At 45.4% G+C, this 17,368-nt stretch overlaps 1 protein-coding gene across 1 annotated transcript in view; it reads left to right on the top strand.

Moving 5' to 3' along the window:
• Positions 1 to 17,368, top strand: part of NOS1AP (nitric oxide synthase 1 (neuronal) adaptor protein) — a gene marked incomplete at its 5' end in the record, with an annotated part of 346,949 nt that overhangs the window by 239,991 nt on the left and 89,590 nt on the right. Inside the window, one exon of the mRNA XM_010854697.1 lies at positions 9,400 to 9,492. Within this exon, the coding sequence (XP_010852999.1) occupies positions 9,400 to 9,492 (93 nt within the window). The remainder of the gene's footprint in view (positions 1 to 9,399; positions 9,493 to 17,368) is intronic.

Below are 17,368 nucleotides of genomic sequence, written 5' to 3'. Positions count from 1 at the left end.
TGGACGCGAGTTTGAGTGAACTCCAGGAGTTGGTGATGGACAGGGAGGCCTGGCGTGCTGTGATTCATGGGGTTGCAAAGAGTTGGACACGACTGAGCGACTGAACTGAACTGATGTGGACCTAGAGGGTATTATGCTAAGTGAAGTAAATCAGAGAAAGGCAAAAGCAGTATAGATTTCATTTATATGCAGAATCTAAAAAAAACAAAATAGAAACAGATTCATAGATACAGAGAATAATCTGGTGGTTGCCTAAGGGGGAAGGGTTTAGGGGAGATGGGTAAAATAGGTGAAGGAGATTAAGAGGTGAGGTACAGACTTCTAGCTATAAAATAAATACGTCACATTATGGATGTAATGTACAGCATAGAGACTGTGAAGTGAAATGAAGTGAAAGTCGCTCAGTCATGTCCAACTCTTTGCAACCCCATAGACTGCATACTCCATGGAAATCTCTAGGCCAGAATACTGGAGTGGGTAGCCTTCCCCTTCTCCAGGGGATCTTCCCAACCCAGGGATCGAACCCAGGTCTCCTACATTGCAGGCAGATTCTTTACCAGCTGAGCCACCAGGGAAGCCCAAGAATACTGGAGTGGGTAGCCTATCCCTTCTCCTCCAGTGGATCTTCCCAACCCAGGAATCGAACTGGAGTCTCCTGCGTTGCAGGCAGATTCTTTACCAACTGAGCTATGAGGGAAGCCCCCATAGGAACTGTACTAAATAATGTTGGAATAACTCTGTATGGTGACAGATGGTAAATAGACTTGTCAAGGTAAACATTTTATAATGTATGACAATACGGAATCACTATGTTGTACACCTGAAACTAATATAATATTGCATGCCAATTACAATTCAATGAAAATGAAGAAAAAAATGACAATGTATACCAGCAGCCAGTGTAGCCGTATTAAGAGGAGAGCTTCCCAGGTCACTCAGTGGTAAAGAATCAATCACCTGCCAATGCAGGAGATGTGGGTTCTGTCCCTGGGTTGGAAAGATCCCCTGGAGGAGGAAATAGCAACCCACTCCAGTATTCTTGTCTGGAAAATCCCATGGACAGAGGAGCCTGGTGGGCTGTAGTCCATGGGGTCACAAAGGGTCAGCCATGACCGAGCGACTGAGCGCACGTGCATGCATGGAAAGTTGGGAGAGTTACCTTCTACCTTTCAAACTGAATTTCTAAATTACTCATGCCATTTGTGACTTTGGATCTCCTTGGGAAGAAAAGAAAGGGGAAGGAAGGATGATATCCTGAAAGATGATCCAAAGAAGAATGTATTAATCCCGAGGACTACTGTCTTAAACCAAAGTAGACAAAATTGCCTTAAGAGGACAAATTTCAAATTTCCCCTTACTTACATAGTAAGTAGGAATAAAGCCTTCACACCAAGATGAAAGATGCTTATAGAAAGAAGGAGAAATTACTTTTTTTGTTCACTTGTATTTTAGTGTAAATTTTTGAGCCACTGCATAACTGATATGCTAAAAATCCTTGAACACAGATCTTGGTGCAAGTCTGTGACTATTTTTTTAGGATAATTTGCTGATGGGAGTACTGAGATCAAATGGTATGAGCAGGTTTTAGGACTGATAAATATTTATAAATTGCTTTCCTAAAAAGTTGTACCAATTTAGATTCCCAGCAGTAGTATATACATATCTCTCTTATCATACCCTCACTAGAATTTCTTTCCTATCATATTCTCATTATAATCGACAATTATCATTTTGTAAAAATATTTGACAATTTGGTACATTAAAATGGAATTTCATTTAATTTGCCTTTTGATTAAGTGAGATTAAGCATCTATATGTATTTTTTTCTCTTACTGTATTTTTTTTCTATGAGTGTACTCCATTTCTTTACCATTTATCAGGGTGTAAGTAATGTTAGTACTAATTTGAAAAGATATTTGTAAAGTAAAAATACTTTTTAATGTAAAAAATATTTCAGAGATACAAAACGTGTAAAACACAACCTATGAACACCTGATGTCTACCACCCAGCGTCATTCCCTCCCAGCATAATAGCTGTCATTTTAATGCCTTTGATTTAGAAAACAGATAACTGTAAATAGCAGTGGTGCTTTCCTAAGAATCTATATTTTAATTGTTATAATAGCATCTACACTTAAAATATAGTATTTTCATGCATGATCAAGATGCTTTGATTATTGTCTAAGGCAATTCAGGATACAAATAAAAATATGTAAAAGCTCTTGTTGTATGCTTCTATAGCCCAGAGTAATGTTTGTGAGCAATGTGATCTGTATTGCCTTCTATAGTTAAAAAAAAAACCCACAGCAGCCAACTTCTGGCCCTATCCCAGAGATGCTGAATGAGCATCTCTGAGGTCTGGCTCTGGATACAGATTCTGCCATTTAATCAGGTATCGCAAGAGGAATTTAAAACAAGCTTTAGATCTCCTGGTCTACAGAACTGAGTGAATACGTAAATCCTACATTTATGTTACAATGGCAATGAATATTCCTTTCTTTAAAAAGTAGCTCCTCTGCTTTCTTTTAAATAATGTGTACTTGATGGGGATTTTATTTATACTCAACTTTCAGTGATATGTCTTGCTAAAATAAGTTACATTGGGCTTGAGGTTGATAGATAGGAACTAAAGGTCTGTACCTAGTATTGCCCCAAATCCTCAGGTATTCTAGAATGTGGATTCAGCACCAGCTTTGGTCTTTGTCTTGCTCACATTTCTGAGGTTTCATAGGAGTGAACAGTACAAGGTACTGAGCCACACAGCAGTGTCAGGAGCTGCACGGATGCTCCTCGGCAGCCTTGTCCTTCAGCTTCTGGCTCCGTAGGCACAGGACCTGGAACTGAGGGAAGCTGGGTCGCCCGGAGAACAGAAGCTCATCTGCACGACCGGCCCGTCGATTTGTTACCTCTGTGCCATGAGTTGATTGAGAACAGCCTTGACCAATGGTGGAGGCTCTAAATTATTTCACTTAATGAAGTATGGATCAAGCAAAAGATAAAGTACTTACCAGCATGCTGTGGTGGAGAAGGCAATGGCACCCCACTCCAGTACTCTTGCCTGGAAAATCCCATGGATGGAGGAGCCTGGTAGGCTGCAGTCCATGGGGTCGCTAGGAGTCGGACACGACTGAGTGACTTCACTTTCACTTTTCACTTTCATGCATTGGAGAAGGAAATGGCAACCGACTCCAGTGTTCTTGCCTGGAGAATCCCAGGGACGGGGGAGCCTGGTGGGCTGCCGTCTCTGGGGTCGCACAGAGTCGGACATGACTGAAGCAACTTAGCAGCAGCAGCAGCACGCTGTGGAGTTTAAAAGAATGAAAGTCAGATCTTCTTACAGTCTTTATACCCATGGAATGGAACCTAGGTTTTGATAACTTGTTAATCAGTTAATTAACTTATGGGAGATTTATTTTACCTTTGTGGACAGTGTTATGTTTTCTCAGGCTTGGGAAATAACCACTGGCAGCTGTGTCCATTAATTTATTTGACATTAATTTATCACCCTCCTGTGTCCTGGTGCTATATTCTTGGGTACAAATATGTGTAAGATGTTTCCTGCGCTCAAGGAGGGCCTGGCCTAGTGGGAAATACATGACCTATCAGTGGTGAGGGATAGTAGAGGCTCACATGTGGCAGTGGCAGCCAAGTTGCTGGTGTAGTTCTGTGGGAGGGTATGGGAAGTGGGAGTTGACCTGCAAGACTTCCCTGTGAAGCAGGCTGAGTGGATATTTTAAGAATAAGCAGGAGTTCATCAAGCAGATGGTGGGGGGAGGGCATTCTGGGCATAAACATTAGCAAATGCAATTACATGGAAGTATAGAAAAATATGGCATGTTTGACTTGCATGTGGGAGAGTAACAGAAATGTCCTTGCGCAAGCAGAATTAAAGTGGACTTGCCATGAGAAGAAATGTGTTTGTTATAGTGTTTTCAGATGTTTATCTTCTACTGGTAAAATATACTTTAAATTGTCCATTTCAACCATTCTTAAACATACAGTTCTATGAAATCTGCGTACAGCATTTGTATTATGCAACCATCATCATTGTCCATCTCCAGATCTTTTCTTCTTCCAAAACTGAAACTCTGTACTCCTTAAATGCTAACTCCTCATTCTCCCCTTTCCCCCAGCCCCTGATGACCACCATTCTATTTTCTATCTCTGTGAATTTGACTACTCTTAGGTACCTCATACGGAGAAGGCAATGGCACCCCACTCCAGTACTCTTGCGTGGAAAATCCCATGGACAGAGGAGCCTGGCAGGCTGCAGTCCATGGGGTCGCTAAGAGTCGGACACGACTGAGCGACTTCACTTTCACTTTTCAGTTTCATGCATTGGAGAAGGAAATGGCAACCCACTCCAGTGTTCTTGCCTGGAGAATCCCAGGGACGGGGGAGCCTGGTGGGCTGCCCTCTATGGGGTCGCATAGAGTCGGACATGACTGAAGTGACTTAGCTTAGCTTAGGTACCTCATGTAAGTGGAATCGGGACTTTTCTGATAGCTCAGAGGATAAAGAACCTGCCTGCAATGCAGGAGACACAGGAGACGCAAGTTAGATCTCTGGGTCAGGAAGATGCCCTGGGGGAGGGCATGGCAACCCACTCCAGTATTCTTGCCTGGAATATCCCATGGACAGAGGAGCCTGGCAGGCTACAGTCCATAGGGTTGCAAAGAGTCACGGCTGAAGCGACTGAACATGCACACACGCAAGTATGTTGTTAAACTTTCAAATGTTAAGTGCAAAATGATTTTCTACAAACCATTTATAAGATGGTCCCTTTGGTTGAAGTGGTTACAGTTTTGCTGTAGAAAAGTGTTTGCACTCTTGAACCCAAGACTGTGGGCAGAATGTGATTAAAATGCCTAGTCACACTACTAGAATTCATTTTAAATTTTCTGTGGTCACTCACAGGAAGCAAAGCCATAAGACTTACTCTAGAAAGGTGGTAAACACAGCTGATTGTAAGCCAGGGGCTGGGCCAAGCAAGAACATCACTATCCATGTTTGCAAACTAAATCTCCTCTCTTGGTCAAGTAGCACCTTGATTCACAACTGGAAGCATTGTGGGGACAGTAGGAAGGAGCTGGGCAAAGGAAATTTTATGGAGAAGAGTGAAAGGCTCAGCTTCTTATGTAGCTGATGAGAGTGCATCGCTAGATAAGTTGTAGACAAGGTAATCGAAGAACCAAAGATCCTTTTTAAAAAAATCCAGGATTCTTCAGGGAGCTAGACATTATCGTGGAAATGGATGTGTGTGTGTGTGTCTGTCTCTCTGTCTGTCTATACAGCCCCAAGCTTCCCCTGACTCCTAAGAAAGTGATTCTGTTATTAATACTTATTTCTGCAGTACAGCAGGGCTGGGCCAGTTTCATCATTACTCTGTTACAGACCTCCTGCTTCCCCTTCTTGGATGCCCTGTAGTTGAAACTGGAGACACACAAGATTAGGAGCTAGCCCTGGGAGTTGGGGACAAGGAAGCACTGGGGCCTCAGAGATAACCTGTTCTGTTAGCAGCTCTCTGACTTCCAGCCGACGTTCTTACTCGCATCCTGGTTGACTGTTTACTCCTGGCGCCTGCTGAACCTGGGCCCCTCCCTCTACCCGGCCTCCCCTTCACGGGCCTCACTGGTTGGCACAGCACACCAAGTTCCATGGCTACTATGCCCACACAGGGTCCGCAGGCTCTTGTTTATGAACCCAGACACTTGGTCTTTCTAGTCAGTGGTTAGTGTTCCAGGGCTTGTAATGTTTTGTTTCGTAAAAGGTCAGGTCCTGTCGGGCTTAATCTGTCCTTGCTGGTGGGGCTCTGACTAGCAAAGCAAATAGATCAGGTCAGCCTGGCTGCATTGGGGGAAGAGCCAGGCCTGTTGGCACAGACTTCAAAGCTGGCATGGGCTTGCTGGAAGGCTGGCCTGCACCGCAGACGGTGGCACCAGCAGTCCTGTTTGTTCTTCGGCCCCTGGCAAAACCTGGACAGACTAGATTCCTACCCGGCAGAACACGGTGCTTCCTCTGGGCCTGCCTAGCCCTTGGAATAGTGCAGTCTGAGAAAGAGGAGAGCTTGTCCTTGTGAGCCTCTTCTCTGTGTTCTCCTGGCCGCTCCTATCATCTTCTCTCTTTAAAATCCATTTACTGTCCCCCCAGTGAGCATAATAACACGATTCTCCAAATGAAGTATACTTGCCATATAAATAAATGGTTTTATGATAAAGATTTGAACCTTTTCAGACACTTGCTTTCATTTCCCTGGTTTTCAACAGAAGTGCAACTTGAGTACCTGTTCTCTGGTTGGAAAGGGTTTGAGACATCCGAACACCAGACACGTGGAGTAGGTGCAGAGCGTGTCCAACCCAAGAGCCTTAGCAGTGCTCAGGTGGTGCATACTAGCAGCGATCGTGGGGCCTGGAAGCCCGTTTCCTGCCTCTTGGCCCTCTTCACTTTGAAGCGCTCCAGAGAGCATCCCACCAGCTGTCGTAAGGAGGACACCTGTGTTGTCACTGTCACTGAGATTCAAATGCAGTGGTTTGGTCATGCTTTTCCACGTTGTCACTGTGCCCACACACCAAAGAAGAGCCATCTGGAACTATGGCAGTAATCGAATCAGAGGCTGTTTTCCAGTTCCAAAGAGAATGTTTAGTTGCATTTTGAGTTCTTAAGATCAGGGTATTAAAGACATGGCCATGGTTGTTCAAGTACGAACTATGGAAATGGTTTAGATTTTAGATACACAGGCAAAGAGCTGCTGGGGCGTCTCTTAACAGCCTGGTTTGGGGGCAGGGATATTGATTTTTTTAAAATCCCGAAGAGAATGAAACCAGTAGGACTATGGACCAAACAATAAAGCAACAGAGTCATATTTTTCTGGAAATGGAAGCCATTTATGGGTCTGGTTCAGCCGGCAGTAATATGCTCTCTAGAACCAGGGCAGGGAAGTGACATCGTGCCTTGCAGAGATGGTGGTTTAGTTGCTAAGTTGTGTCTGACTCCTGCGACCCCACAGACTGTAACCTGCCAGGTTCCTCTGCCCATGGGATTTTCCAAGCACGAATACTGAAGTAGGTTGCCATTTCCTTCTCCAGGGGAATCTTCCCAACCCAGGGATCGAAGCCGGGTCTCCTGCATTGCAGGCAGATTCTTTACTGACTGAGCTACCAGGCAACCCCTTAATATTCGCTGCTTTGATTTGTTGCTGGAAAGAGGGAAGAAGGAAGTATGTGGAGCTTGTGCAAGTGACATACTGGATGAGAGCAGACAATAAAGCAGGCAGAGATTGACGTGTCTGGGGCAGGTTTTGTCCACCTCCGGGTGTTTCCTGGACTCTTAAGCCCTTATCTCCCACCTGAGCTCATCAGAACACACCCCTCTGCACTCCTTCTACTGGCAGGAGCAGCTGTGATGTTAGTGATTTGTTTCCAAGGGAGGCACAGCTGAAAGGTTGTGTTCATTGAAAGCCTGCGAGCAGAGGTAAATAAATGCAGGTGTGGCCAGGAAATGGCGCTGGTTCACCTCTCCCAGTGGGCACAAGGCCAAAGTCAGCAGACTTACAGAGTCTCGTGCTGGCTCTCCCACCCAGAGATAATTTCAGTTCATCTAGTGCTGCCCCTGAGCAGAATGCTGCAGTCGGGGGAACACCCTGCAGATTGTAGCCGCGCTTTGAGTTGCATGCCGATCACAGCTCTACCCTCCACCAGCTTACAGCCATTGACTTAGAGAGCAATTTGTAACATGACCAAGGCCATCTCATAAGTCAGACTCCAGTACAGATGGCACGTCTCCCTGTCCTTTACTGTATTATTCTTAATTGGCTCTGGGTTCCCAGACTCTGAAACAGAGTCTGAAGTTGATGTTTCCTTCTCTTTCTCCTATGTGTCTGAGGCTCTTCTTTCAGGATCCCTGGTAAAAAGGACAGCTGTTGACAGGATAGAGTGATTGGGAGGATAGGCGACATGACCACCAGACTGGGGAGTGATTTATGTTGCCATCACCTAGAAACTCAGATCAGCAGTAAACCGGAACCTGCCCTGATGACGTGAAGAAAAATACTTCACCTCAGTTAGCCAGGTCGTGTCCTTATCTCTAAGAAGCAGACAGCCAAGGGGCGTCAGCACTAGCTGTGCAACAGAAGAAGAGAATGAGCTGACGTTTCAGTGGAAGGGATCGAGGACAGGCAGGGTAGGAAGCTCTCATTTGAGTTCTTAAAATCAGAGTATTGAACAGCATGGCCAAGGAAAGGTTCTAGATTTCTTGTGAGATTTTCAAGGTAAGTTATGTTTTTATCTTGTTAGGGTGGATTAGATTCATGTCTTTCAAAATACCAAGTAGAAATAGGTTTTGGATGTATAGGCAAGGAGCTGGTACCTTATTAAGCTTAGGTGGTGGCATGGTGGGGAAGGGTCTTGAGTCTAAAAGGTCCCAGAGAAGAGAGCCTATGGGTTGGAGTAGACATTTTGGCCCTGGGTTCTGTATTATTATTTTTAAATCTCTAGTCCAAATGTTTGGGCAGGTAAGTTTGCTAGGTGATGATACCAAGATGAGGACCAGATGAAAATGGATAAATGCTTAGAATGAAGTTCAGTGAAGAAAATGTAGAGTTATATCACCATTCTGAATACCTGCACAAACTTAAGAAATGGCTGTGAATGAGAAATGTAAGAATATCTGGGGTTGAGGATGAAGGCCAGCATCCTTCAGCAGTGTAGTCTGTGGCTGAAGCAGGCCTGTTCAGAATTGCAGATAGAAGTTTAGAATATAGGGCTGTGATGTGATGACCTCCCTTGTAACCATCAGTAGTCAGATCCTTTTTAGAACTGTCTAGAATATTTCAGACTAGTGGGCAGGTCTGGAGACTGACCTACAGATAAGGGAATTTGGGACTTGACCTTGTAGAGAATAACTTAGATTTCATAATGATCTTTAAGAATGTAAAAATCCTGATCTGAGGATGGATTCCAGCTCTTCTTAATCTTCGTTGAGGGTGGAAGAGTGTCTCAGCAGCATTTGGGTAGACTTGAGGAAAACTTGACTGACAATGAAAGCCATTAAATGTCAGAATGATTTACGGGGGGAAGGTTCTGGATTTCTCATGAGATTCTCAGAGTAGGCTCTGTTTTCATCTTGATAGAATAGATCAGATCCATTCCCGTGGCCCAATGTGATAGCTGAGTGTGACACCAGTGACCATTCAGAGTCCCTGTTCCAACCCAAATATCGCCAAGCCCCTGCCTACAGACATCCACCTGCTTTTACATCCCCTGAGGTGCTTCATGTCCCCAGAATCAGCACCAGCTCCCTACACCCATCCATGGCCCTCTTCTCCAGGTCACAGGCTCTCGGGGTCCATACAGATGCACTGCTCTAACCAGATTGCGCTTCTTTGTCTCTTCTCACTTGCAGTATGAGTTTAAAGCCAAGAACATCAAGAAGAAGAAGGTGAGCATTATGGTTTCAGTGGATGGAGTGAAAGTGATTCTGAAGAAGAAGAAAAAGGTAAGTGACTCTGAACCACAAACTCTGCTGAAGAGAGACGCAGGGTAGGTGGGCGTGGGGTAGCTTTTCTTCCTAGGCCACTCTCTGGGCAGATTCCTTCCCTTATCTGGTGAGGTGGTCTGCTCTAACCAGCAACAGCATTGAGAGGCTGCAGCTGGAGCAGAGAGAAGGCAAGGACCAAAGGCCTGGTCAGTTGACTGGCTTAGTCCTGGTGTCCCGTGAGTGACAGGTTCATCTGTCATCCCTGCGTTCACCCCTTTCCCCAATCTGTTACCTTTACCTTTGAGGCTTGATCTTGGGAAATACTATAAATTCAAGTTCAGCAGGGTTCAGTGGGGGAGGAGGTGAGAGGAGCCTTCCTAAGCAGTTGTCCCATCCTAAGTAGCCCCTTAAGACCCAGCATAGCTACTGTTCAGGGTACAGGAAGGCTGGGGTGTGACCCTCGTGGGACGAAGGTATTGGTCCGTGTGATGGGCCATCCTCTGAGTTGGGGAGAGGCAAGCGAGTGAGTGTATGTTGTTTAAACACTGGGCTGTTTTGTGTCCATTTTATGTGCTATGGGAGAATGATATTCTGGGAAAGGCTAGATTCACATAATAGTCAGAGGGGAGAGTGTATGTGTTTCTGGAAAGAAATGGAAAAGGGCTTGGTTGATGGACAATGTGTGAGGAGAAGCACTTTCTTTTTCCTCTTTTAGACTCTGCTGAGGCCTTTGTTTTATACTCAGTGATGTAGCAGCATCCATACTAATGTATAGACATCCTGAGCTGCCTTTGGTTCCAAGCCTCTATTGCTCTCGGGGCTTCCTGGTTAGCTCAAATGGTAAAGAATCTGCCTGCAATGCAGGAAACCTGGGTTTGATCCCTGGGTTGGGAAGATCCCCTAGAGAAGGACATGGCAACTTTCTCTTAATAACTTACTTATTCTTGCCTGGAGAATCCCATGGACAGAGGAGCCTGGCGGGCTACAGTCCATGGAGTTCCAGAGTTGGACACGACTGAGCAAGTAACACTTTCACTTTTCTCTATTGCTCTTAATTCAAATGGGACTCAAGGCAGACCCCGAGTCTGGGGGTTGTGGAAGGTAAACACAAATACTAATACAGAGTAGTAGGTACATAACACGTAGAGGTATTAAAAGATAAATACACGGAAGTAGGAAAGTCAGGGGGTAGATGTTCAAGTTGTAGTCGTCTTACCAATCCAAGGATTTAAATCTTCTCTGTCCTCCTCACAAAAGACATTCCCCAATGTATGACTGGACCTCTCCAGTGAGGAGGACTCTGCCACTTCTTAAGGCAGCCCATTTTTTTTTCTCTGGACAGCTGGACATTTGCAAAGGTCTCCCACATATAAAACTCAAACTGGTTCTCTTATGCTTCCTAAATATTTCCAGGGGTGATTCTAGAAAGTGTTTTATGGCTGTGAGATTGGAAGTTTATAGGAAGAAAATAGAAGATGATATACTGTTTGTAAAGAATTAACTCCTTAAAAATTTACAAGTAATAGGGAATTTGTAATAGCTTATTAAATATCCCCGATTTTATAAACTTCCACTGTGGGAACATTCATACTAATGTATAGACATCTTGAGCTGCCTTTGGTTCCAAGCCTCAGTCCCCATCGTATTCTTACCCTGGGGATCTTTTCTGCCCCTTCCCTCTACCCCACATATGTGCACACAGCAGTTAGCCATGAGACAGTCTTTAGAATATTGTCCTCTCAGGGGTTCTTGAGAAGGAGAGTTACTGGAATAAGTGAGGCCCATCAGGTCAGTGGGATCCCTGTGCCCCTGTTAAAGAAATTGCAGATGATGACCAACGTGAATTGAAAAGCAAGAGAGATCGTCAGAGGAAAAATGGGCCAATGCACCCAAGCTCGTGATTCAGCCAGCCAGGCTGAGCCCAGCTTGACTTTCATCCTGTGTTGTCAGATAGCTTTTCTCTGCCCTTCACGTGAGGGGCGACTCATGGGTTGGTGCTCTCATGATAAAATGGTAGTCTTGATTTGTGGACACGCTCCAGGCTGCAAGATGCTTTCACACCCATTATCGTCCCATCTCCCCACAGTCCTTCATGAAAGTCACCTGGACATCTCACTTGGTCAGCATTCGTGGCACCTCATCCCTTCAGGGAACTCACCACACAGACAGTTTCCTCACTAAACTGCTCCCTCACCAGCGGCCGATATGTCAGCCTTTCGGAGTCTGAAACTCAGACTCATAGGATTTGAAATTATGGACCTTAGGACACTAACTCACACTGACAAAGCTCAAAAGAGGCTGCCGTATAAACCAGAAATCAGGTCCTTTGTTCAGTTTGAGACATTGTCCAGTGCTCCAGACCAGGCACTCATGCGAGCCTCCGGAGCACATTCTTCTGTCAGAGGCACGCGATGTGAGAAGACACGTCACTCGAGGGTTGCTCCGTGAGCACGGAAATGGAGCAAGTCAGCTGACTGCATGACAGGCGTGTTTCCTGGCCCCTGGCTCCACAGTAAGCCGGATGTTCAGAGTGGCCTTGTTGGGTACATGCTGCTCCCAGAGTCTGTGCAACAGACTGTCCAGGCTTTGCCCTCGCAACTCTGACTTCTGTGCTTCTGTGGCTGAGTGTCTTGGCATCTCCCCACCTCCTCAGTGAGCACGCACTCCTGCCTCAGGTAATCTCTGTTTACCTGCAGCTATGGTGCATTTCTGGGCCTGCTGTCCTGGGGCCTATTCTGTGCCTTTCGGTAACTTAGTATACGTCTGAGCTGATCCATATGGGCTGACTTCGTGGTTCTACCCTTAGAGGACAATCTCGTTTCCCACCTCACCTGTCCCTTGTATATCATGGACCAAACGTGGCGCCATGCTTATCCTGCATGTGAAGAAACAGAGGCTCGAGAGTCTAAGCTTTTTGCCCGAGATGACACGCCATGCAAGGACAGCTGTGTGAGGCAGAGTCGCCTGGCAGAAAAGCCAGCCTCCTTCCACTGAGTACACGAAAACCGAGCTGGAGAAGTGTCTTGGAGTCCCGGGACCCTGTGACTCACTTTGAAACTCTCTCCCCAGTAACCTCTAGTGTGGGCTCCCCCTCCAGCGGCCCAGAACAGGTCTTTCCTCAACGTGATTCTTCTGCTGCCAGGCCTGGGAAAGGGGGGCCCCTCCCATCTCGTTCTCTCCACCCCCGCCCGGCGTGGTTGTCATTTGGATAAGGCCTTTAATCACAGGGTTCATTTTACACTGGTTCTGACAGATGAATGCACATTAATAGCAATCAGCCTTTTTTGCCATCTTATTCCCATGTGACTGTCCTCTGGTATGTGAGTATGCCGACACCGTGTGTGTGTGTGTGTGTGTTTCTCTGTCTCTGTTTGTAGAATAGAGAGGGGCGTGTGTAGACATGCCGTGCTTCTCTCCAAGGAATGGAACAGTCAGCACATTTCGGTGCTCAGGACTGGAGCTCTTGCCAGGTAGCTGTAAGTGTGGAAAGAGTCGTGGCTGATATTCAGCCGTAGGCACCACATGGTGTAGCCTCACTGTGCTTGTGCTATTAACTAGTCAATAAAAATGTCGAAATGGTCCCCTCCTCCTACTAAGAACATGTTGCTTTTTACTAGGTCAGTGTAGCACATTGGAAGGAGCCCTCAGCTGAGAGGAGACCTAGGTTCTAGTCCCAACTCTTACCTTCCTGGCTGGGTGGTTCTAAGCAAGTCATTTTAAATGAGCTGGATTAGGCGATCACTTTAACCTTGTCAGCTCAGTTACTCTGTACCAACTCTGGAATGATGCATTTAGGGGCTTGCATGTGTGTATATACATCACCTGTGCTTCTTCAGGCTTTGAGAACCTTTTGTGCTACAAAGAAAGCAGATCCCAGACACCAAATAGGTTTGTGTAGAAAGTTTCTGTCTCCTGAACTTCCAGGGTAGGATGGGGACCTCAGAGGTCAAGAACTTCCCCAGGCAGCCTCCAAGCCGCTGCTCTGTCCACAGCCTGTCCAAGACTGTTGAATGACGATATGGCTCCCGGCTGGGGGAGAAGAGTGTTCACCGGGACTCCCTGCTCTACAGAGAGTGTTTAAGGTCAGGGGCCATCTCTGTGAGCTCAGCACTTACTTGGACTCCTGGTGCATGCAGTGTGTTTCCGGCGATCGTGGCAGTTGGCTAGTTGAGTGAGTGAGTATGATTTGTGTATGAGGGTGTCATTAAATCGGGAAGAATTAAGTGCTTAGCAATTGGATCAAATGAAGTCTTATTCGCTACTCTTGGCTGTCACATTCTTCTCCCTCTTTCTCATTCGATCAGTCTTCCCATTTGAAAAAACATGGATAAGAGCCTTCCTAAGCACAGAGAGGCCTCAGTGGAAATTGCTAACTTTGTTATATTATGAGCAGGACTTCTTCAATGACTGATCATCAGGTGCTTTATTCTAATACAGGCAGTAGCCAAATATATTGGGATCATCTCTTATTGTGATGTGAAGAAAAACGAAAACATCTTTTTGGTTACATTAATGTGCCTAAAATGCTGTTGTCTTTAACTGGCACCAACAGATAATGAGACTCAAATTCTCTTATGAGTCTTAGGTTGTATTTGTGGTATAAACCCAGCTACAAAGATAATTGGCTTTGCTTTGTTGTTTCTCAGGTCAGTACATTATCTTCAACTCCCAGCAAGGCCCAAATAATGATCTTTTCTGTGTATGTGATAATGATTATTTATTATTGCACTGGCATCACCCTATGGCACCATTAGCTAGGGAGTGGACTTCTGAATAGGAAGATTAGTCTTGAACTTCATCCGAAGGATTATTCTACAAAAGAACTAAAGGGCCTCTGTTTCCTGTGTGTTTTTTTTTTTTTTACACACCAATAAGTGTATTGGAATCCCCTAAAGCATTGTTTTAGAAAGGCTCTGCTGTTCTCATTAACAGATATTTATTGTGCCTAAAGGAACTGGGTAGGATACACCGGGGTATTAGATATGGACCCTTTCCAGCAAAATTAGCTATAGGCACGCATTGGTCTATTACAGCTCCTATAGCATTGCATTTTAGTTATTTGTGTCTTTCCCCCATAGGCTCTGAGCCGTTAAGGGCAAGGACCGTGTGTTCTCTCTGGTTCTATTTTATCTGTTTGGGAAGGCAGAAGACCAGTGGGAGCCATCTGATTGTTATTACATACTAAGATGATAACAAGTGCATCTAGCAATAATAGCTAACCCTGAAATGTAGCCCCTGCCACTTGTTAGGCTTTGTGTGATGCAGTGTATACTTACCAGGTCTGCACAGCCATCCTGTGAGCTAGGTACCACGTTTAGGTTTGGTTTGCAAAAGAAGATTGAGTGACTTGCCCAAGACCTCAAGTCCCATCAGTGGTGAAGTTGGGGTTTCAACCAGGTCTGTCTTGTTCAGATGCCAAGTGGGTTCTTCCTGCCATCATGTTGCTATGTGTGAACTAATCTCCTGAGACTCCTTTAGAGAAAAACTGCTCTATAGGAGATGCCTAATTAATTAATCCAGTGTCTTTGACTTCTAACCTGTACCCTGTCACTGGGATGTCACATCGCAAGGAAACTAGTTTCCAGCTTCAAGAGTACTGTTCGTTCCTATGAAAACACACAGCTTAGAATTATAGATCCAGAATTTGGGAGAATGATCTTTAGAACTGCTCTAGTCTGATCCCCCAACAGAGGACAGGAGAAGCCCAGAAATGGTACTGAGGTCACCCGGGCAGTCACAGAGCCAGGACTAAATCGAATCCAGTCTTCTTTCTATGATGTTTTTTGATAGTTTTAACACAGGCATGTTAGGAATTTTGTGCATCGTGTGAGAGCTTATTAGTGCCTCAGTTTTGAATTGTGTTTTTTATATCTGTATGGGTTATATCTTAAGATGGGTGGTAGCTGTGTTTTCAGACTAATCCCATTCTGTCTGGAGGTGTGGGGAACTTGCCAAGCTGAGTTACTTTGGCCTTGGCAAGGTGGTTGTTTTTTTTTTTTTTTTTTTAATTGTTTAAGAAGTCACCATTGCTTTCAAGAACATTAATAAGGGTGACAGATTTTGTGGTGTGCTTCCTGATAATTTCCAGTAGGGATAGGAAATAAATGGAAGTACAGAGTTTTCCTCCACTTCTGGGTTCCTAGGGAAGGCCTCCAAAGATGCCATATCCGTTTCTGGGTTCCGTATCCTTGACTCTGTTTTCTGTTCTTGGCACTGTTCCAGGCAGACTACCTCTGAACCAGGCTTCACTCCCTGCCAGGGAATTTTGGAATTTCAGAATAGCTGTAACTTTTCATGGAGGACTGGATATTTACACTCATTAGATAAAGGAAAGAAAAGAATCTGTAGTTAAGGATGTGCTTGCCTCATTCAGTGGTCTTATAAAAGCATGCACCGCAAGCCCATTAGCCTGTCTCTCTGTTGAAAGTGAAACGCTTCCTGACACTGGAGCGTGAAAACCTTTGGTTCCGTCACGTGGAGTAGCAAAGAGATGTGGAGTCTGGAGGTAGACAAGTTGGGTTTTAATTGCCACTGGACTAGGTGGTCTTGCAGGGGAGTAAGTTATCTTCCTGAGCCTCATTGTTTGTCTTGAAAGTTGAGGTCAATTTTGATAGTATAAGGGAAGCAGTATATAAAGTTTTTAAGTGGAAGAAAATACTTTTCTTTGATATCAACTGGGAAATTTCCGGTAAGAATGAAAAAATGCAGCTAAATATGACTTTCCTGTATCTTTCCTTTTTTACTTTCTCACTTTGTGTTATTCTAGGTCCTCCAACAATTAAATGCCAAGACAGGATTAAATGCCCGTGGGAGAAAGTGTGGAGGCAAGGCTGGCATAGCTGTCAGGCTTCATTGTGGGTCTGACTCCACCTGAAGGAGAGCGGAAGGAAGGAAGGAAGGAAGGAAGACAGGCTGGGTGAAAGTCTCTTTGGCTCCAGTGTGGTCCGAGGAAGGTTTCGAAGGGCCGCCAGAGGGTTCTGATCGTCTGTCAGGGGGATCCCTGTGTCTCTGAGGACGGGCCTGCTCAGAATCCCCGCACATTGATCATTGTCTGGGAGTGGGGCCCCTGCGTGTGTAATGATGGATTTCGAATGCCGCACCTGGGGGCCCTGGGTTAGTTACACTTCCTGTAATTGGAGGTCTGCGGGGCACATTTATGTGACAGAATCTTCCTTTCTCTAGAAAATTTTTATTAGCCAGTATGTGAAGCAGACCCTTCCTTCAAGTTAAGCTGCTCTCTCTATCTCATGACTTTTTAATTACCTTGGAGTGTGGAATACATTTTTTAAAAAAAGAAGAAAAAAAGTAGGGAAGGGGAGACTGCTGGGGTGGGGAAAGGCGTAGAGAGGGATGGGCTAATAAATTAAATCAGAGTTCTCTTAAAAGGCTCAGCGGTGCCGCAGTGTCCTTTGTAGGTACAGACGGGACAAAGAGTAGGAGAGAGGAGTTATACCCCAGTTCTGAATGTGTGGCAAAACGCTGGACAGCTGCCCCTGGCGTATCAGTATGCTCCGCTCGATATGCTCTGCCCGCTCGCATTTTTATCCCTGTTCCTTTGTATTTATGGAGCTAGTGAGGAGGCAGATCTTGTCCCCTGGGCCTTGCTCAGTGGCCTCAGCGATGTTACTGCTCGCGCTCCCAGGGGTACCAGTAAGGCCCTCCAGAGCCTGGACTTCAGGTTGAAGGAGCCTGAAGAGCAGCCTTGCTCAGTCCTGCTGGTCCTCCCGGGGCTGTTTGCAGGGTGCTTTTTCTTCCAAAGTGTTTGGAGGTACCGCGGGCTCTAGAGCAGTGTCCCCCGCCTTCCCCCTTCCTCTTGTCTTCCATCCTCCACCTCCTTTTCCACTCCCATTTCAACGTGAAATGTCTTCATTTCCTGGCATATTTTGGAGACCAC

Source organism: Bison bison, unplaced genomic scaffold (genome assembly GCF_000754665.1).
Source record: "Bison bison bison isolate TAMUID 2011002044 unplaced genomic scaffold, Bison_UMD1.0 scf7180017864346, whole genome shotgun sequence".
Taxonomy (NCBI): Eukaryota; Metazoa; Chordata; class Mammalia; order Artiodactyla; family Bovidae; genus Bison; species Bison bison.
The sequence above is the reverse complement of the archived record's forward strand: the minus strand, read 5'-3'. Positions and strand labels throughout refer to the sequence as shown.